General features: G+C 41.5%; 1 protein-coding gene and 1 long non-coding RNA gene across 11 annotated transcripts in view; one reads left to right on the top strand and one right to left on the bottom strand.

Annotated features, from left to right (window-relative positions):
* Nucleotides 1–1,353: 1,353 nt before the first annotated feature.
* Nucleotides 1,354–3,437, bottom strand: LOC121659701. Its single transcript, XR_006014418.1, has 2 exons — nucleotides 2,494–3,437; nucleotides 1,354–1,770 (listed from the first exon to the last, which is right to left on the bottom strand). It is a non-coding gene; the product is annotated as an uncharacterized LOC121659701 (long non-coding RNA).
* A 24-nt stretch (nucleotides 3,438–3,461) lies between these two features.
* The window catches only part of LOC121659699 (ankyrin repeat domain-containing protein 26-like), a 42,334-nt gene continuing 24,663 nt past the window's right edge, over nucleotides 3,462–21,132 (top strand). For 3 of the 10 annotated variants that reach the window (XR_006014416.1, XM_042018097.1, XM_042018093.1), the window contains exons 1-12: nucleotides 3,462–3,881; nucleotides 7,582–7,696; nucleotides 7,932–8,105; nucleotides 8,215–8,321; nucleotides 8,825–8,962; nucleotides 9,744–9,895; nucleotides 12,830–12,880; nucleotides 15,723–15,756; nucleotides 15,836–15,908; nucleotides 17,142–17,202; nucleotides 17,564–18,543; nucleotides 19,074–19,209. Coding sequence is in view for 9 of the 10 variants with exons in the window: in XM_042018097.1 (XP_041874031.1) it covers nucleotides 3,679–3,881; nucleotides 7,582–7,696; nucleotides 7,932–8,105; nucleotides 8,215–8,321; nucleotides 8,825–8,962; nucleotides 9,744–9,895; nucleotides 12,830–12,880; nucleotides 15,723–15,756; nucleotides 15,836–15,908; nucleotides 17,142–17,202; nucleotides 17,564–18,543; nucleotides 19,074–19,209 (2,224 nt within the window). In the remaining variant the exon portion in view is untranslated. Of the gene's footprint in view, nucleotides 3,882–3,933; nucleotides 4,338–7,581; nucleotides 7,697–7,931; nucleotides 8,106–8,214; nucleotides 8,322–8,824; nucleotides 8,963–9,743; nucleotides 9,896–12,829; nucleotides 12,881–15,722; nucleotides 15,757–15,835; nucleotides 15,909–17,141; nucleotides 17,203–17,563; nucleotides 18,544–19,073; nucleotides 19,210–21,132 lie in introns of those variants that run through there. The other 7 variants (XM_042018094.1, XM_042018099.1, XM_042018098.1 and 4 more) reach the window with 7 other exon arrangements.

The following is a 21,132-nucleotide window of genomic DNA, read 5'->3' as shown; positions in this document are numbered from 1 at the left end:
GGGAAACAAAGGTCTTACTTGGCATTTTTCTCAACTAAAATGTAACCAAACCTAACAAATCCAATTGCAACCTACCTGACTCCACAGTAACAAGAGTTCATTTCCATGATAATTGTATATTGGTAGCCCAAAAAGTGTGAGCCGGTGAATTTGTGTGGTTCTGAATATGCTAGTAAGCCTCTTCTGAATCACAGTATCAAAGAATATTCTGAGTTGGAAGGGACCCACAAGGCTGGATCATCAAGTCCAACTCTTAAGTGAACGGCCCATACAGGGACTGAACCCATAACCTTGGTGTTATTAGCACCATTCTCTGACCAGCTGAGCCAATCTCATACAGTAAAGCTTTTACTGTATTGAAAAGAAAATACCATTTCTTGTTCATCACTTAGAGGAAGCCAAAAGAAATCCCTTCTACATTCTGAGCGGAAAGCTAGCTGTTAATCCTACTGTGTGCATGGGATATGGTGCATCAGGCTGGACTGGGACCAAGTAAAACTGCCCCCACTTGACTCAGCGTAGCCAATGACTCTAGAAGGCTCCAGAGGCGGCACAGCAGAAGCTTCCCCACAGTTGCAGCTTTCCGCTTAGAGCAAAAGCTGCTGAAGCCACTGCAGGATGTGTGTTAACTAATCCATGCCCTTCAAAGCCTCTGAGTCGGCACTGCCAAGACATGCAGTCGTCCCAGACAGCTTTTCTAAGTTGTACCACTCCTTCTATAAATACAGCAGTTGCAAAGCAGGTGTACTGAACCAGATACTTAGCAGCATATTGTTATCAGCCCAAGTCTTTACTGACACTTTTCCTTCCCGTAGACAAAATACATCGGGTGGTCTAATAGGGAAATTAGCCATATTGGCAAAGGGGAATTTCAGACTGCCATTTTAATACCTCAGCTGTACAAAGATTGTGAGCTCAATTATCCAGTTACAGTGAATCATGTTGAAGGAAAGGATACCTTTAGCAGACTAACCCAAATACCAATGCTTATGCAACACTTAAGTCACACTTAAGCCCTATTTGGAAATCTTCCCGTGATACACGAGTTTTGTAATGAAACAAGAATTTGGGAACAGGAATGAAACATTTCATGCACACAAGAAAAGAAACAGCTGTTATTAGATGACACTGAGAAAACTACAGATAAGCGGAGAACACTGAGCAGAAAAGGCAACAGAATAGGAAATACAAAAAGTAAAAAAAAAACCCCAAACCTAAATCCAAAAAGGAACTATAAAAATAAAAATAGAAATGGATCAAAAAACTAAAAACAAACACTTTGATATCTTCAACAGCACCCTGATCCAACACAAAGAAATAGTATGGACAAAGATCAATACAAACAGCTGACAGTTGGTTTAGTGACAGTCCTGCTATTTATTTTGCATCTTTTTTGGCTAATAATGAATGAATAGTTCCTGTTGTACCCATATGACTCTATGACCTCATCAGGATCCCCTTATCTTTAAAAGCATGAAACCAAATTTTAGCCCATTCAGCTATCAAAGTCACCACCAACTAAAGCTGACACTGTAATCACAGGGGTTTTTATTGATACCATTCTGGAATATTTGACATGGAATTAGGGTCTCCTGGTCTTAGCTGTGGAGTAACCTGTAAAAACAAAACTATGTGTGGCTGAGCATGTGTCCACTTGAAAAAGAAGTTGAGATTAAATACTTCCTCCTGAAGAGCATAGAGATGACTCGTGTTTACTCCATGTTGCCATCTTCTAAATAAATAAATAAACTTGCCTTTCTTCTAAGATGACTAGAAGAAAACAAATATATCCAGTTAAAAAATGCATTTTGCTCTCCATTTTCCCATTAAATGGTCAGACTACAGAGACACTCTCAAAATAGTTACTCATAGTAATTTCCTAATACTCATAGAAATTTAGGTTTTGCAACCTGAACCTACTTAGCTGTGGTTTCAGCAAAAAAGTATTTTTCCATCTTTTTAAAATGATTATTATTTTGGCTCTTCTTTCTAGACATCACGTCTGAAAAAATAACACTGCTAATATACTGAGAATCAACTAAAACTGACTGTACATCAGTCACCTCGGTACGAGAGAATACTGCAGAAGCAAACATACTTGATAAAGCTGTGAAGATTCATTCTGGGAAGGAAAATAAAGATTTTAATATATGTACCATTCTTAATGATGAAGGAAAATACTTCAAAGGGCTAAATCACTTCCTTCAAAAGTGGCATTATATTCCTGTCCCATTGCAATAAATATTTTCACTGCTAATCATTGTGAAATGCATTCCTCTGTTTGAATTAGGTTTTGTTTGCCATCTGTTTTTCAGAAATTCATATGCAAAAAGTAGCTTCTAAAGATAGGAAAAAGTGTTCTGGCAAGGTGTTCCCTTAGCCAAATACCCTAGGGTATACTGTACCATGGCATCGCCCGCAAATGACATGGTATCTGAACTACCCAGGGGCATCACTGTAGCAGTACAGTATTGAGAATGATTCCAAACTTACCGATACCAAATATTTTGCTTTCTGTACTACGTTTTCATAAAGTCCGTCCACGTGCATGTTTGCATTCCTCTGGGTCGGCGCCAACTTAGCCCCATTTACCAGAAAGTAACTTTCTGAGTCTGTCATGCGTGTTACGGAAACTTCCCAGTCTGACCATTCACAAACCTCTCTGACAGTCACACACCCAGGGCCAAAGGCTTTCACTGCTGAAGCGCAGCCCCTTCACGGCGGGCGGCTCCAGTGAGCTGAGGGGCGTCTCACACCCCCCACTCTCACACAGTCAGACCAGGTTTCCTAACCCGTTCGACCCCAGTTTTCCATAGCAGAGTCTCAGGTACCTCGTTCCATAAAGCAATGTATTCCTGTGCAGTAACACAGAAACAGCTCGAGCTGGTGCCTCTGAGGAGGGCACCTACATAAAGAACCCCGGGCTTCTACAGCCTCACAGTCGCGCCGCAAGCCCGTCTCGCTCTTCCGCCCGAGTCGTCGGCTCCTGTCCCACTCTCCATGTCCAACGACTTCGCTGGCGTCACCGGTCTTCATCTCCTTTGTTATCCAAAAAGTCGGCAATTCCAGGCTCCTGCTGTGTCTCTCAGAGTCTATTCACCTGATTAGCGTCGCCCGTCTTCGCTCCATTTGATATCCCGAAGGTTGGCAGCTCACGGCTTCTTGTCTCGAGCTCCCACCCAAAGCTCAACCTGCATCTCAATCGGCAGCTTGCGATCCCAGCTACTTGGACCAGACATATTCTTCAGCATCTGGTCAGGCACGTAACTAGATGATGTCTGAAGTCCCGCTCCACCCCCTTTCCTCCTGTATTAATCCGTGTTGTCTGTTCTTGTCACCCATTCACCCCAGCCTGATAGCAGCACCCACGCAGCACGAAGCGCCCTGGGCTTCCACCGGAGAACTCTCCGCCTCCCGCGGCCGCGCCTGCGCGGGCCCGTCCGCCGCTGCCCTCCCGCGCCTGCGCGGTGCTCGCCGTGCGCGGGGTCGGGGCTCGGGGCTGGCGCTGTCTCTGCCCCGGGGCTGCCGCCGCGCGCGAGGTTCGTTCCGCAGCAGCCGCGTCGCGTCGAGGACGCTGCTGGGAGCTCCCCTTCCCTGTCCGTGCTTGAGGCACGATACAGCCCGCCGGGTGCTTCCCGCCGTCGCTCTCCTTAGACGTGCCTGTGTCCGTGCCGCGGGATGAAGAGGATCTTCGGGTTCGGGAGGAAGAAGAAGGGGCAGCCGCCGCCCGGCAGCGCCTCCCTTCCCTGCCCCGCTGGTGCCTACGAGCTTCGGCAGAAGGACCTGGGCAAGCTACACCGCGCGGCCGCCAGTGGCGACCTGGCCCAGGTGCGGCAGGGACTGAGGAAATACGGCATCGACGGTCGGGACAAGGCGGAGCGGTAAGGGCGGTAGCCGCGAGGCGGTCTCGGGAGCCCCAGGTGCAGCTGTAGCGGCCCCCGGGAGCCCCCCGGCGCAGGAGCGGACCTGCAGCGTCGCTGTGAGGAGCGGGAGGGCGGGCGCCTCAGCCGAGAGCAGCCCTCGGCTGGCTGTGGGAAGCAGGCTTGTGGTGCCAAAAACCCCTTGAATTCGGCCAACTGTCGCCTCACCATTTCTGAGCCGGCCTCCTCGGTGCCCTCATTCCCGGAGCTGTATGTCCGTGCCCAGAGGGGCAGGAGTGGAAGTCTTAGCCTGGCAAACGGGGGTTGCAAGGGGAGCCTCATGGCCATTCTCCAGCCAGGGTTTGAAGTCTGAGTGTAATCGCACCTATCTCTATGTACCTCTGAGGGCTCAGCGTGCAGGTTCAGTAGTTGAGCCCGAAGGATGCACTGCCTCAGCTGGGAGCAACTTAAAGAAAGGTGGGCACTGCAGTTAGGAAGGATTTATAACGCAAAATAAACATGTTGTTTATTGATGCTGCATGCACAGTTGCCTTTTATGAGTGTGATGGGGCAGCCTAAGCCACAGTGTGGTTTTAGGTCGCAGTTAGTTTTTTGCTCTGAGGCTTTAGTACAGCTAATCAGTACCTTGGACTAGAAGATCTGGTCAGTGATTTGCAGGAGAAGCTGTTGCTTCTGACAGGTGCTGTTGTGTGGGGTTTTGAATCAAGCACAGCAAGCACTTAACAGTTCTACCGTAAGGAGAAGCCCTGGGCTGCAGCATAGTTCCTAGTGATCTATCATATGCATAAGGGAATCACCTTTCCTGAAAAGTCTTAGAGTGAAATCCTTTGTGATAATTCTGAAGAGATGCTAAGCAGAGCAGCTCAGCTTCCTAGATTGGCTGTCCAGAAGGATGGACTTCTGGCAGCAATAAAACTCATCTAGTTTTATTGCCCTAAAACCACCTAGATTTGTAGGACAAGCAAGGAAGAGCACAGTACGCATCACTTTAGTATTTGGGGTTAGGTGCCTGAATGTTGGCATTTAGTATTTGATTATGCAGCTGGAGATGGGGGATGCAGTTTAAGGTGAATTGACTGCATTTTGTGCCTGCTCCATTTGCCTGAGTCAGGGTACCCAATGGCATTTACAGAAATAGTCATCAGATCTTAGCAGGCCTGGTATATACTTTGGCTAATTTTGGTATTTTAAAGTGTTGTCTAGAAGTCTTTGTTTCCTCTACCAAGGTTTCCTTCTGTGTGTCAAGCTATTATCAGTGTTATAACTGGGGAAATAAAGTAGCACAGTGTAAAAAAAAAAAACCCAAAACAAATTTTACAAGACACAAGGCAGTGTAAGTTCTAGAGCATTGCAGTGATTTTTGGCATAACAATGCTCAGTGCTGGAAAGCTTACCTGACAGGGGTCCTTTGGACAGTCTGCCTGCTTGCTGCAGCTGGTGTATGCTATACCAAGCATTGAGGGTTCCAGGGGCCACCTGTGCCCTCGCAGTGCTTGTGGGTGTGATGTGGGATTGAATGACCGTCAGATGCAATTGTGTTTCAGAGCTCCATCACATCCTTCAGGGACTGAAAGACATGACTGGAAGTAGAAGTGAAGAATGGGAAATCTATGAAGTAACGGCTGAAATGTGTGTGTTGTTCATATGAATGTCTCAGTTCTGCTTCTTGGGATTTCCAAAACCAAAATACTACCCCAGGGATGTAGCAAGTCTCACACCTACAGGCTCCTTCCATAAAGTGGGTCCTGTAGCCCATAGGACCTCCAAAAAATGTGTATGGAACAGCATCAGTCAGGAGAGAGAAGGCTTTTCAGACATGGTCTAGGGAAGCCATCAGCCCTGCTGGAAAAGGTAGACAAAACTTGGCACAGAGTTGAAAGCACATGTAGGTATGATACCGGCTAGTCATGAATCCTGGGTCAAAGCTAATCACTAAGAGAGATTTACCCGGTCAGCTGCTTGTCGGAGTGAACTTGTAGAGCTTTACGTTGCTTAGCTTGTAGGTCCTGGGTTGTTGGCTAACTGCCTTTGAAAGCGTGTGCTGTCGAGCTGCTGTTTCCCTGACGCCTCCTGGTTGGGTTGTTTGCTCAGAGATCAGCAGGTCTCTTCTGCCCCGTGGGTAATCAGTGTATGTGAGTGCAGCAGCAGCAGGAGAAGCAGAGTCTGAGCAGGGTCCCTAGGGCTGGTGGCAGAACAGCTTCGGTGTTATTTGCAGTCTCTTGTGGGGACAGGCAACTTTGAACACTCTGATGTTCTCTGCCAGCCTGTTCCCTGAAGTGGATCTTCTGTGGAGCTCAGCAGGCCTTGCTCCAAGCAGAGCCAACTCCTTTCCGCTAGGCAGATTGAGAGGATTGGCTGAGGATGGCAGCGATGAGCCCATAGTTAGTGACTTCAGGTTTGTCACGTTTCCTCGTGCTTGTTAATAGAAGCTTTTAGACTGGTTTCATAACCAGTCCTGGTTAGCTTTCAGATAATCTCAGTCAATTATTTCTTCAGAAGTAGGAGGTCTTCCTTGATGCTTCAGTCTCTTCCCTGTCTGTAGCAAGACATCACAAGTTCTTTGAAGTCTTGTGTGGTTTTTTTGTCCTCATCCTGGAGTCTGTAGAGGGGGCCCCATCAGCTGCCATCTAACAAGGAGTATCTTCGTTATAAATTATTGAGTTCCTGCATCATGTGCCACATTTGTGTACCTTCCCCTCTCTGTTCCCACCCAGCCAGGGAGCTGTTGTACCTTGGCCTCTCAACAAGGTACTAAAATATTTTGAAGGTTAGCTGAGCTTCTCTAAATACAGAGAACCTACCTACAGTGATAAGGTTCAAAACTAGTGCTGGTGATCCCTATGGTTCTTGGGGAACTGCAGAATTCTTATTGCGTCACCTTCAAGGGAGGAAACACATGCAAGGACTTCCTTGATGATTGTGTCTTTGTGTATAAGTAGACTGGTTAATTGACATCAGACCTAAGATGTTCTGGGGTTTGAAGGACCCTTTTCTTTCTGGCAAGGCTTTAAATCGAAGAAAAAAGTTCACTTTTCCTGTGCTGGTTATATAATGTGGAAACACAGTATTGCCTCCTCAGAGAGGACTTCCTCTGTAGAAAACTTTTTATGACTATGATAGTTGAACACTACAGGAAAGTGAAAAACTACTTTCCTGTAGTCAGGATTAGTGTTCTGCTTTCTGTTTTGCTACATGTTATTAGAGGCACTTTGGTGCAAGCACGTTCTTGGTTTTGCTTCAGTAGTAAAAAAGCTAGAGAAAAAGGAGAAATTCTCAAAGTGCAGGGAAACTCTAATATTCTTGTGATGAAACCCATTTCCTACATCTCCAATACACTTCTTTCCCATGAATGATGAAAGAAAAACTTAGAAGTTTACTTGCCATAGTCCTCAGATTCCCTACTTTTGGTCTCTGTTGCTGTGCCATGTGTGTAGTCCCACTGAGGGCAGTACCCAACACCTGGGCACAGGAATCTCTGCAGATTCAGGTCTATAGTGAAGGAAATATCCCCTTACTAAGCAGATGCTGTGGAGGGTTTTTGCTAGCAAGTCCCAAGCATTTGGTTTGCAGCTAGTGGTACTCGTAATGGAGTGAGTTCTTAAGCTTGCAATTTGCTAAGTGAAACTTGTGGTCATATCTGTTTATCAAAAAAGTGTGAAATTATCCCTGTCTGTGCTAATTCAATTTGTTTAATTTTTAGGACAGCTCTGCATCTTGCTTGTGCAAACGGCCATGTGGATGTAGTTACGTATCTAGTAGAAAACAAGTGTAAGATAAATCTTTTTGACAATGATAACAGATCACCACTGATGAAGGTACGTGGACTATGGTATGTTCTTGCAAGTGAGGTCTACTGATTTTGAACTAAATTACGTATTTTTCAGTATTCTTTATGTAGGCCTTTGTAAAAACATGCATATTGTGATTGGTGTGGAATGGGCATATGTTAGCTAATCTTTGAAGGTGCTCTTAATTCCCAGTATTGGGAAGCTGGAGGAATTGCAACAAAGTGAAATGTAAATGCTGAAGTTTTTTGTGTTTTGTTTCCAGGCAGTACAGTGCCAGCAAGAAGAATGTGTGGCTATTCTACTAGAACACGGTGCTGACCCAAATCTGGCAGACACTGATGGCAACACTGCCCTTCACCTGGCTGTCCTCTCTGGTAATACTACTTTAGCAGGGCTGTTGCTTGAGAATAATGCCAATATTGATGCCCAAAATAAGGTAAATTTTTATATTTGTTAATGAAGTGCTTTCCAAAAGTTTCATTCATATTTTTCTTGAAGGGTTGTTTTTTTTTTACTTTGATTTCTAACTTTATCTGCCCTTTCAGGAGGGATATACCCCTCTTATTCTTGCTATCTCCGAACATCATGAAGAAATAATGGAGTTTCTCCTTAAAAAAGGTGCTGACGTGCATGCTCGAGATCAATGTGAAAGGTGAGGGGCTGTCAAAACTTTACATCGGTGTCTCTAATATTCTTAAAGTTGGCTGGAGAGAGGCATGGCAATGAGGTCTGAAAAGATACAAAACAAGGAGCCACACAGCAGCAGTTTCTTCTGTGATTTGTGAAAGATGGCCATGCCTCAGTGGCTTGCTGTCTCGTTCGATGCTTTCCACATTGAGGATTGCAAAATGTTACTGTCTGTTTTGGCCTTTCTGGCAGGAAGCCTGCCACTAGCTCAGCGGCATTCCCTCAAATTGAAAGCTGTCTCCTGCATAGTAGTAGAGTTTGTAAGTGTTGTCTGTGTGGAAGCTTTAAGATTAAACATTTAATTGTTTTGAGACCCTCTCCCATTTTATTGTTTCTCTTAATGAAAAATGCTTTTGTTCATTTTAAAGTAATGGGGAGAATACTTTTTTGAGGGCAAACAGAAACAAAAATAATTACAGTGACTGTGTAAAACAATCTATTTCATATCATATTTCTTGGATCCTTCAGAACCCCACTTATGACTGCTGCTTCTGGTGGAGAGCTTAATCTGATAAAAATTCTTCTTCGGTATGGTGCTGATGTTTCCCATAAAGACTCTAATGGATGGACAGCTGAGGATTATGCTGTTATTCATGGATATTCTAGGTAAATTTGAAACTGTATCATTAGAGTAAGTTGTCAGTTATCAGTGTGGTTTTTGATAATTTGTGGAAACAGCACCAAGTATGTTTAATGGTGTGTTGGCACTTGTATGAAAGGTGTGCTCAGTGATGTCTTCATAGAATCACTCAGATTTGAAAAGGCCACTAAGAATCAACCTAACGCTGCCAAGCCTGCCACTAAACCACCTCCCTAAGTGCCAATCTACAACATCTTCCAAATACCTCCAGGGCTGGTGACTCAACAGCTTCACTGATCAGTCTGTTCTAATGCCTGACGACCCTTTCGCTGAAGTGATTTTTTCCTAATATCCAATTTAACCTCCCCTAGCAGAACTTGTGGCCATTTCCTCTTGTCTTCTGCTATGTATCATTCCAGTGTCTAGTGTTAACTTGAAAGCTGAGGAAAATTTTTACCCAGAGTTCTCTGTTAGATTTCGGGTTTTACTGCTAAGCTCACATTTGCTCAATATAAACTCTAAAATATGTCTGTATCCTACAGTTATCCAGAGGTGGAACTTGACAGGTACCAAGCAGGAGTTAATAACTTTGTAGGTTTGAATTTGATATTTAGAGAGTGAACATGACTCTAGTGAATATTGAAGTGTGTAATAGTCATGCAGTAAGTGCATATGAGTATATGAATCTATATGACTATGAATATGTGTAGGGTGGATAAGAAGTGGCTGTTAACTCTTCTGTTAAATGGTGTATACAAGTATGTGATTATTTTTTATCAAATATATTTCCTCTCTTTCTCTATACAGTCTTAGTAAACAACTGGCAGAATATGCAGACTGGGAAAACACAGGAGAACCTTCTACAGGGGGTGGTGCACAAGGCATCACAGCACTTGGCACTCCACACCGGGCAGCAGCTGCTGGCTTTACACTGGGTGCACCTGCTGTGGACAGAGGAGGTAAGACCCTTAACCATGGAGTAGCTCAAGAGGAGCCGCTTTTCTTTAGTGGATTTGTGTTGTTAGCGCTTACTGTGTTCACCGTTGGTTTTAGTGGAGGCATCAGATGGAGTAGCAAAAGCTTTGTGAATGTGCTTATTTGATGATAGTTGTAAGTGCTGCTTGTCAGGCTGTGAAGGCATTTGATTTGCATTCTGTGTTCACTTCTTAGGGTTGTTACTTTCTGTTTGTCAGACTGCCCATCTCTATGGGTTTTCCTTGAGAGAGAAGGGGGATAGGGAAGAAGCTAGGCAAAAGTGTTTTTATTTTTCAAGTGTGTACTTTTACCTAGAGATGGCCACTCAGATTGTGAAAATCCAATTACAAAAGCAGTGGGTTCCACCTGAGTAGTTGTTCCTCTTTCTGTAGTTGGGAAGCAACAGAGAAATGAGCAGAAAGGTATGTGTCTTGTTGATTTTCCCGGAGTTTGTGTCTTCATTTTAATGTTAATAGCTCCATCTGCACTAAGGTCCTTTTTGCATGTCTTACTTCTCAAAATCAGTTATAACAGTTGTCATGTAAGTGCTGCAGAGATGTACTTAGCAAATACTATATTGGAAAAGTAACTTTGTTAGCAATAACATCGCAGTGTCTGTGTATGCTGTACTGGCTTAAACATAGTTTGATTTACAATAAAAATAATGCTTTTCTTCCACTTTCTGTAATTTTAATAATTTTTTGATCATGAGGCAATTTAATTGCTTTTCTGGATCGCAAGGTAATAATTTTTTTTATAGAATCAACTCCTTCAGTGAGTTTTAAAAATCCTCTCTGCTTATGAGCTCAGAGTCCTCGAGAAATCTTAGAAAATGAATACCTGAGTATGAATGAAATAATTTGTCTTGTACTTTACATCTCAAGCCCTACAAGTGGGATATTTTATTATTTTTGAGTTTTTAAGGGTTTTACATTGGAACTATGTGGGAAGTGGGCAGAAGACAGTGCTCAAATACAGTTCATTATTCCTTTAAGTGCAGTTCCGTACTCCATTTTTAAATATGTCAAGAAAAATGAGCAAAATATGGGATATTTTTCATCACTGATTTTTCCTAGATACAGGAATTTAATTTAGAGTCAGACTTTGTTCCTTTGGCTTAGGAACACTTGATTTGATCTAGTCAGAGATTTTGAAAGTTTCTTGATAGATTGCAGGATTTTTTTTTTTTTTTTTTTTTTTTGAAAGGCTTTGGTACAAATGGTTTAATCAGGAAAATGTTGCTTTTGCCCAAACAGTGGACACTGTTACTGTCTCTGAGAGATGAGTAGCATATAGAGAATATTTACCTGCATTAATTCTGCAGTCTCTAGCTTGCACACAAAAAGTACAGGTCCTGGATTGTGAGAGTCCTTGTGATATGCTGCAGTAACAGACTTTGAGCTTCTGTTAGAGGAGAAGTTGGAATGATTTCAAGAGAACAGGGAAACCCATTTTGGAATTATTTTTGTTCTGTTGCTCTTCTGTACAGTTTTTCTGGGATCTTCAGTGTTGTCCTTGTTCCTTTTGCTGCTTTTGCACTTGCTGAATATTTTTCAAAATACTCTCCTCTAATGAGCAGTTCAGTCTACTTTAGAATTTGGCTTTTGTTTATTTGAATATTTACTGTGTGATGTATTGTTCCTTTCGTGTTCCTGGGTCCCTACGGAAACTGTTTGGTTTCCATCATAGAGCTCTTAGAAAGGAAATAAGGGCTTCAGTGATTTATATCTCCCAAGGTCAGTAAAAGCTGTCCTGTATCATCTTTTAAGAAAACAGAGAAATGTAGAAGGGTTGAGAAACCATCATGAGGTCCTTTCTCAACTATTTATATGTATCTTTTTTTGATACAAGTCATTTTGCCACATTCATTCCATGTGGTAAAGTCAATATAGGCAGGACTCCTTTCTGCTCTGAGAGAAATGTTACATCATGAAGAAATTTGGTGTCAGTTAGCTGCAATAACAGAATGATTTGTTACTAAGTGGGATGGGTAGAGCAGATTCATAGTGATTTATATTTTGAACTTGTGTTCCACAACACACTGGCATGTACACACACACAAACACATATACATGATACACCAGTCAATGCACCCATTTTGGTCCAATTGTGGCCTGCTCTATAACCCTGGGGGAACATGCTGCCCTCTTGTTGTGTCTGTGTTCTGGCTGGTGGCGTAGCTTTTGTATGTGAATGGTTCAGCATGGTTATATCAATGTAAGCAGGACTCTTCAAACTGGAAGTGGCCTATGTTTGCATCAGGCACTAACTGACACAACTTTTAAGATTGAGCTGGTTTAAGGCAACAAGTTGCTGGGTTCCTTTTTTAGCTAGGGATAACAAACATGCTAATACTGTAACTTAAGATGAGTGTGTGTAAATAACATAATGTCTCAAAGTTGCATGCTGGTCTGAGTACAGGGAGCCAAGATTTCCTTGAAACTTCTGGATAATCTCCAAAGTTTGGTTCTAGGCACATATGGATTTTTGAGATGCTTAGAATAAGGAATTTTGTGTGCCGTATGTGTAAGGCACTCTACAACCAGGGAGGAATTTCATTTGCAGCTGTGCTAGACGAGGAGTAGTCAAGTTGAGGGAAATACAAAGTTGTCAGTAAAGTATATTTCTGATAATCAGTTTCAGTATTTCAGAATATTGAAATATGGATGTTTTACATGGAGCAAGTACAATAAGTTACTGTTTGACACTGTCCCTTGAGAGCAGAGTTCAGTAGATTGTGGTTGGGTTGTTTCCAGCACTTCTAACTCTAGAATAGGCTGATAGTCACAGTATGTTCTCCCATTGCTGTAGCTGTTTTGATGTACTGCTTATGTTTTTCCAAGTTTCTGGAAATTCCAGTTTATTCTGATGTCATTGTTCCATCTGTCCTTTCCATGCCTTTTCCTAAATGGATATAGGAATGCAACAATCTCCTAACCAGACATCAAGAGCAGGAAAATCAAGGAAAGGTATTTTATACAGTAGCATTTAAAATATGAAATGTGCTGTACAATACAAATATCAACACATCTATGATGTTTATTATTCTGGAGGTCCCTATTTTGATGGTACTGGTTTTATGAACTACATTAGAGAGCAGGCTTTGCGTGATTTTTGTTTGTTTGCATGTTTTGCATTGGTTCTTTATTATTGAATTTAGTGTTTGCTTTTTGTCATTGGTGGTAGTAAATAATGTTATTTTTAAACAAGCACTTCTGTTACTCTGAAATGGGCTTCAATTAAAGTAGAAACAAGCAGTCCCCAGAGACTGCTTTTCTAGATCCCATTTCTGCTGTAATCAGAATTCTCTCTGAAAGCTAGCTCATGAACTTTCGCTCTTGCCTTCTAAAGGACAATGTGACCTGCTCTTGATCATTCTTAAAGTTACTATTCACAGAATGACAGAATATTCGGAGTTAGAAGGGACCCACAAAGATCATCAAGCTTTTAAGTGAATGGCCCATATAGGGATTGAACCCACAAACTTGGTGTTATTAGCAGCATGCTCTACCCAACTGAGCTAATATATTCATTGGAAGCAAAATTTCGGAAAACTTACTCATCTCTTTTGATTACTTACGACTGTACTATTGAAAATATAACTGAAGTCACCTGTCAAGAGTGATAACTGACTGCTCCGCACTGGTGGAGACAGATTTTTATTCTGCTTGGGACATTAGCAGGTAGGTTAGACTGCTGGTACTGATTGAGTTAACAGGAAACTGTGGTATGTACAACTAATTAATATTATTTAAATAGCATGTGTTTGCAGTAGGAAATGGTAACAATTAGAGACTGTTGGTATTTTAACTGATAGCTTGTCCTTGCACTGGTGGTTTCAGCTTCTAGGTTTTCTCTACGTGACATGAACACTATATTTTATTGTCTAAAAGCCCAGTGCGGGTCAGGAGATGTACTCATCAAAATTCCCACATAAATCCTGTCTTTAGAACAGACAAAATTTCCATGCTCTTTTGTGTTTCTTGCTAGTAGAGGGGATGTCTTCAGGCATGATGTGCCTTTGTTTTCTTTTCCCTTTAATGATTCTGCCAAAGACCTTGGATTGGTTACCAAGAATTAGTTATAAGGAACTTGAGGAATGCTGAAATAGCTACTATGTGGAAGTTGTGTTTGTTTTCCCCTTCTGTTTTGGGAATTGAAGAGCCCTTTTGTTTCATCGTAGTTGTTGATAGTTGAGAGGTTCTAGCACTCTTGAAGCTGGATTCCTAGAGTTCAGGTTTCTTTAGTAGATCAGTGATGTGCTAAAGTGTGCTCCCATCAAGTTTGCGAATAGCCCTAAGTTGGGAGGATCAGTAGATGCACTTTAGGGCAGTGCTGTCATTCAGAGGCATTTACTCTGGCAGGCTGTGTAAATGAACTGTCAGGCCTGTCTTGCAAAATTCAGCCAGGGCAAGTGCAATCTGAGCACAGAAAGGAACAGCCCCTTGTTAGAAAAGGTGCTGGCACTGCCTGGCAGGAAGAGATGCCTTGCTGAGAAACCCTGATGGGCCTTGGCAGAGTGAGCTGAGAATGAGCTGGCAGCAGGGTGCCCTGGCAACAGTATCCTGAGTTTATTAAGAGCAGCATAGGCAAGAGATTGAGCAAAGTGATTATCCACCTCTACTTGGCACTCTCTGGATTGTGTTCCCATTGTACCCCAGTGTTCTGGGTGTAATCTGAGCCTCCAGTGCAAGAGAGATTGGCCTTTCAACAGTGAGCAAGTTAGTGGAAAGCCATCGGATTCATCAGGGACAGGAATATTTGCCCTTTGAGGACAGATTGAGGAAACTGGGCTTTTTCAGCCTAGAGAAGAAAGGAATTTGCAGGGGACCTATCAGCAACTTCTAGTACATGTGAGAAGACAAAGCCAGGTGCTTCCCAGTGGTACATGACAGGAGACGGAGATATAAGGCACAAATGGTAACAAAATAGTTCCTAATTGAATGTGTGAACAGTAAAACAGAGAGGTTGTACAGTCTCCATCTTTGGAGGTGTTTAAGACCAGACTGGATAAAGCCCTGAACAACCTTACCTGACATCATAACTGAGCCCAATTTGAGAAGGCAGGCTAAGAGACTTCCTGAGGTTCCTTCTGACCTGATTTATCCTATTATCCTATGTGCAAGTCGTGTTTGTAACACTGATGAAGGCTTGGAGTGTGCTATAGAATGCCCTGGGTTTGCCACTTTTGTCTGCTGATTCCCTTTTTGGTGCAGTGTGCAGAGCTGTTGCTGATTCTTCTACTTGAGCTTTAGAGCTTGATTATGCTTTTTGATTTTCATTACATTTGCAAAATAATCTGTAACTGGGTAGAGCAGTGGATAGTGTAATATATAGCATAATGTTGTACATAATGCTGCATAAAATAATAAATCCCTGCATGTGATTGTACTTGTGTGTGAGATGAGTACTTTGGAAGTTCTTCTACTTAATGTCTTGCTAAACCACCACAATTTTGTTAATTGTTTACTAACGTAACATATTACTGTTACACTTTTTTTAATTTTTTTTTTTTTTTTTTTTAGTTTAGACGTGTTTCTATGTTTTTTAACTTCTAGGTATAAGAGTCCAAAAGAGATACAGCTCTGGTATTTTTATTTCCTTTTTTTTTTTCTTTAAATTAAGTGTTGTTTGAAGAAGCAGTTTTGTTTTGGAAATGCAGTCATTTATGCCGCCGTGTGTTGAATTTACTACCCAAAGCATCATTCTGTTATGATCTGTAGAGTTGTCCATGTTTAATGTTTAATTTTTAGATGGTTAATTTTTAGCATGCTAAATTTAATTTCAACATGTCGATTAATGTTTGAACAGCACTAGATGACTTCTCCCAAGGAGACTCAATAAGGTGAGACTTTCAAAATACCTAACACTTACCTGAGGAATGACATGAGAGACACAGTACTCATTTTGCTTTGCTTTTGAAGAAGCTCTGAGAAAGAGGGGAGCGATGACAGTTGGCATACCTCTGAGGAAGAGGAACTTGATTTTACCCCCAAGGTATGGTGCATTTACAGGGAAAATGTCCTGTAAAAATAAGGGGTTTGAAGGCAAATTTTCTTTGGAACTGAAAGAAACTGCAGTTCCAGCCAGTATTGTTTGCTTTTTAAAGCAATCTCTGGCCTGCCAGCCTTCCTTCTGCTGTGAGTTTTTCCTAAAGGACCTGTAGCTGTGACAGAGTATGCAGTAGATTTGTAATTTGGAGCAAAGCAAGCAGTACGTGACAAGACAACCATAGTTTTACTTTTCCTTGTTCATACGAGTCATAGTTGCAGACCTTAAAAGTTTGTAAGTTAGTATTACAACCTGTCCTTTTCTTATTCAAACATTGTTACTGTTTCCTGTAAATTTGGGGATAGATTCCTAAGTGATAAAGGATATTTATTTATCAAGAGCTACAAAAATCCTTCATCACCTAGTTCTCCTTTCCTCAGCAGGTTCCTCAAGAGTGCTCAATGAACAGATGAGTTACTCAGATGGGTCATCATCTATTTTCTTGTATAAGATGACATTCAGTGCTTGCATGTGATCTCACACTGCATGTTTTTCCTCTTTTTTTTTTTTTTTTTTTTTTGAGTGCTCGGGGTTGTACTCTTTTTATCAGTTACAAGCTCTCATGCCTACTGTTTTTACTAATGACCTGTAGAATTATCAACTTCTGAGTGATGTCTGGATCAATTCTGTTGCACTGGCAGTGATGTGGAACCTGAGTGTGGTAGTTCAGCCCACCTGTAATGCTGGAGATGCAAGCATGTTTAGTTTTAACTTGATTTCATTTTCTTGCACTAATTTAAATAGAAATGTTACATTTTTCTGTCACGATTTTGAGATTAGGGATATTTTTAAAGTGTACTTGCAGGGACTAATTTCTGCATTAAGTATGGGGATCTTAACAGTTACTTACCTTGTGCACATTTGCAAGTAAGCATCCTGAAAATGCAGTTTTAAATATAATTGAATTTTATTTACATATTACAAATATTAGAAACAGAATTTTAGAACTGTTATGCACGTAAACATTTTTGAAAACAATTTGCAGAAGGATGCCTCCACAGTGTGAAATACTTACTCAATTGGATATGAGAGGAGTGTTTGTGTAGTTAGAAGTATAGGATGGAGCCAGCACTATCATAAGGACAGTCTGATTATATTTACTGTTCAAGACTTGATGTGAACAAAAGATTTGTTGTTGTTGCTGTTAAAAAAAAATCTTAAATAAATCTTTATTTACAGAAGCTGCAGAAGCCAAACCTGACACTGTTAATGAGTGCTTCACATCAGTTCAGGAAAAACAGTAAGTTATTTGCAAAAGGTTGCATGATATACTGATATATAAGGTAGACTTGATAAGTAGGTTTTTTAGTTGGTTTGGGGGGTTTTTTGTGGTAGTAAATGAGAAAAGTAGCATTTTGAAAACACAGCACTTAGTAATTCAGAATAAAATAAGTCATTAAAATGAAGATATTAATCCCCTCTTAAGCCTTTTTCCTTCATCAGATTCATCCTCCATCCTGCCCAACCTCACCTCTCTCCAATTCCAGACATTCCCAAATGGCTTCTCTCTTGTACATTAATCTGATAACATGCCTATTACTGTTTACATAATTCCTTCTGTTCACATGCATTGTCCTTTTTTTTTTTTTTTGTGCTTTAAGATGATGGTGATGGTTCTGGAATTGAAAGTCCTAAGTCGCCAAAGAAAAGTCTCAAAGAAAAAATCCCATCAGCTGCAAATGTGAACAAAAGAGACAGTGAAGAATTGTTTAATCAAGATGTCTCAGCTGCAAGCAACCTGGATGAAGAAGAATTGGAGGAGGAAGAGGATGAAAATGACAATGGAGATGGTGATGAAGATTATGAGGAGGAAGACGAGGAGGAGGAGGATGAAGAAGATTTTACTGAAGATGAACAGGAGGAGGAAGAGCTGGAAGATGAAGAAACTCAGTCTAATGAAATACTGGAAGAGGAGAAAACAGAACCCAAAGGGGAAATTAATCAGAAATTAGAGTATTTCAGTAAAGCTAAGCATGAAGGGGATGCTCAGTGGGGAACTGGAGATGTCTGTGATGATGACGAAATAAGTAAGGAACATGATGAAAAGGTGGAGGAATCTGTTGATAGTCCTGTGTCTTTCATAGCTGGGTCTTGTGAAAGGCTTCAAGAAAACAAAATGGCAGTGTCTCCAAAGATCATGAATAATGAAATATCTTGCAAGTCAGTACCAAAACAAGCTGTCTTTCAGAATCTGAATAATCTGCAAGATACCCAAGAAAGCTGGAATAGGAAAAGCATGATTGAGGAGAAGTTTCACAGAAATGCTGGCTCCTGTTTTGCGGACTCTGAAATGACAGACTGGAAAAAAGAGATACCTCAGCCTCTCTTAGATAGTTGTAGTCTTAGGGAGAAAAAGTCAAACTCTAGTGATGGCTTTGAAAGTGGCAGTAATTGTTGGTTAGCAGAAAAAACCCCAGGACCTGAAAGTGAAAGAGCAACCTTTGTCATACTTGAACATGTGGATGGTGAAGATACTGAAGAAGAGGAATATGAAGGAATACCACTGAAACAAGAAAGTGAAAACTTGCACTTAAATAAGCAAGAAGAAAATTTGAGAGCAACATTTCATTCAAGCACCAAAGTAAGTATTGTAGGGATGATTCAATCACAAGGGTATTTTCTAAGGGTCGGATAGGTAAGAAACACGTGGCAAACTGGATTTCTCTTAATACTTATTTTTCACATACATCCATCTTTTGATCATCCACTTCTGATGTTATACAGTGTCTTACTCAGAGTCAGAAGAGTTTCTTTGCTATAATATGGTAATATAATATGGAAAAAGAATAGGCAGTAGACTCTTTCTGGAATCGGTTAGATTTTTCTCAATTCTATGTTACACTTCTAATCTGTGAAGTTTTACTACTATTTAGGAAAAATCATGGTGCGATAGCTGAAAGGAGGAAACAAAAAGAAATTTGCATACGATTGAGAACAGGATGCTAATGATTTTCCTTGGAGCAAAGTAGAGGGAAAAAAAAGAATATGGTCTGGAATGTTGTAACTTAAATGAAGCTAGGGTTAGACTGAGATGAGGAATTGCTTATGGAGGAACAGCAAAGATGATGCTTGTTACTGTTCTTTTCAGCTGTTTTGGTTGATCTCTTTTAGGAAGAATCATCTGAACACAAAGAAGAGGAGAAGGAAGGCTCTGGCAAAAAGCTACAAACTACAGTTGTTGAGGATGTGAAAAATTGTGTTTGTAATGATAGTCATGAAGTCCACAAAGCTGCAAAAGACAACTGTGGTGAGAGAAATGACTTAGTAAATCCTGATCCAGATTCTTCCTCTACAAATATTAATGCATAGAAAATGAACTGAAATGGTGATTGACTCCTGTGATAGCAAAATTTTCTCTTGCCTGTGAGTCCTAATGGGCACTGGCAGAGAAGGAAAGCAGGTTGTGTTGCTTTTCATTCATTCTTAAAGAACTGAAATTGCAGCATTGTATACCAAGTAATGCGAAATGAAGCGAGTGCCGTTCTTGATTTGTTGCTATGCTCTCCCTGAAGTGATCTGAACAAAATGTGCAGATGAAAAAGAGAAGGAGGGACTAGAGGGCCTTCAGTGACAGTAGTATTCTCTTCTGCGATGAGTACTGTCATGTTGAAAGGCTATGATTGCTCTTGGCTGGAGCCAGGGAAGGATTTGAGTCAAGCTGAGAGAAAGTTGTTCCAGTGCCTCACCTTGTCCAGCTTCAAAATGTAGAAGGTCTCCCAAGCACCACGTGTGTACTTGAAAACATGACCAGCCTAATCAGAGTAGGACACTTTGGTACTTACTTGAGGTCTGACAGTAGGAAGAGAAAGCACCATTTCCATTGTCTGTCTCCAGAGAGTAGTTTGTTGCAGTAGATGCTACCAGAGCATGTGTAGCAGCTGCTCAGATGCTACACAGGAGGCCTGCCTGGCAGAACCTCCTGTATTCTAGTGTTGTACCTATACCTGCTCATCTGTCTGTAAGTGTTTTGCCATAAGTATGCATTTGGCATAGTGTAAGTAGTCAGAGTTCAGGTTGGAATTGGCAGTTTCCTCTTCTGGGGTGGGTGTCCTCACTGGTGTCCAGCTCCTTCCCCCATCTTTATGCATCGCCACAATTGAATCCTGAATCAGTTTTTCCTAATGCAGTAGCTTAAAATAGAAATGATGCCTTTTCCTGGTCTTAAAATCAAGGGTCAAACATGGTTAGAGGGGAAAAAGGGATTTTACCTTGGTATTTATTTTAAGGATCCTTAGGTGCACTACATCCAGGTGGAATGCACCGAAATGCACACCTCTAAAAGATCTGGTATAACATTATAGGTCTTACTAATTAGCATATTATCAAAAATTCCCCAGTTAGAGGCTGGAATGAGCCTCCCTCCCCAAGGAACCTTCCCCATGATGATTCTATCTGAGTACAAAATGTGTTCTGGAGAGGACCTTGGGGTCTGGGGCACGCTACCCCCTACCTACGAAGCTTCTCAAATGTTTTGTCTCCTAGCTGAACAAACAAGTCCAAGAATGTAGGCAAAAAGCACTAAGAATACAGAAGTTGTAAAAAGGTATAACAGGGGTATAAAAGAAAAGGCAAAAAATCATGGCATCAGAAATACGATAGTATAATCTGGCTAGGCTAGGAGCCCCCTGAGACTGAACCTTAAAATCATCTGGTAGAGAAGAGGTTTGAATTTTAACCTCCCCAAGACAGAAATAGCTTTTGTGTGTTTGGGTTAAGTGTTTGAGGTGTGAGCCTCAATTTTTAAATGGCAATGCTTAGGTGTATAGCTTCTGGGAAGGGGCAGGGTAACAACTTTGTCAGGGAAGATCTTTCCTAGTAGCACAACAAAAGGAGCATTGTTTCTTGGTGACTTTTTGGACGTTAGTGTGAGGAAGTTTTGGATGGTGTTTCTATAGTACCCCCTGTACAGTGAAAAGTGATAGTAAATGCCGAATTTTGGAGCTGTAGGCTGGAGAGACCTTAGCTCTGTATACAACAGAACTGCAGGATATTGGAGTATCTTCCTGAATGTTACCCGAGCGTGTTGGATATTGTCTGTGGCTTTGTCAGCTATTGTGTATAGCCATCTTCTGATGGAAAGGAAGCAAAAGGAGCTGGAAATGGACATGATGTGTCTGGGTGGGAAGAAAGCCTTGAATAAAACTTGCTTCTTAGTTTGTCTTCATCAATA

The sequence above is a fragment of the Corvus kubaryi genome, unplaced genomic scaffold, assembly GCF_017639235.1.
Source record: "Corvus kubaryi isolate FWS band 111438036 unplaced genomic scaffold, C.kubaryi_AGA036_p1.0 137, whole genome shotgun sequence".
Classification (NCBI taxonomy): Eukaryota; Metazoa; Chordata; class Aves; order Passeriformes; family Corvidae; genus Corvus; species Corvus kubaryi.
This window is presented reverse-complemented; position numbering and strand designations above follow the sequence as displayed.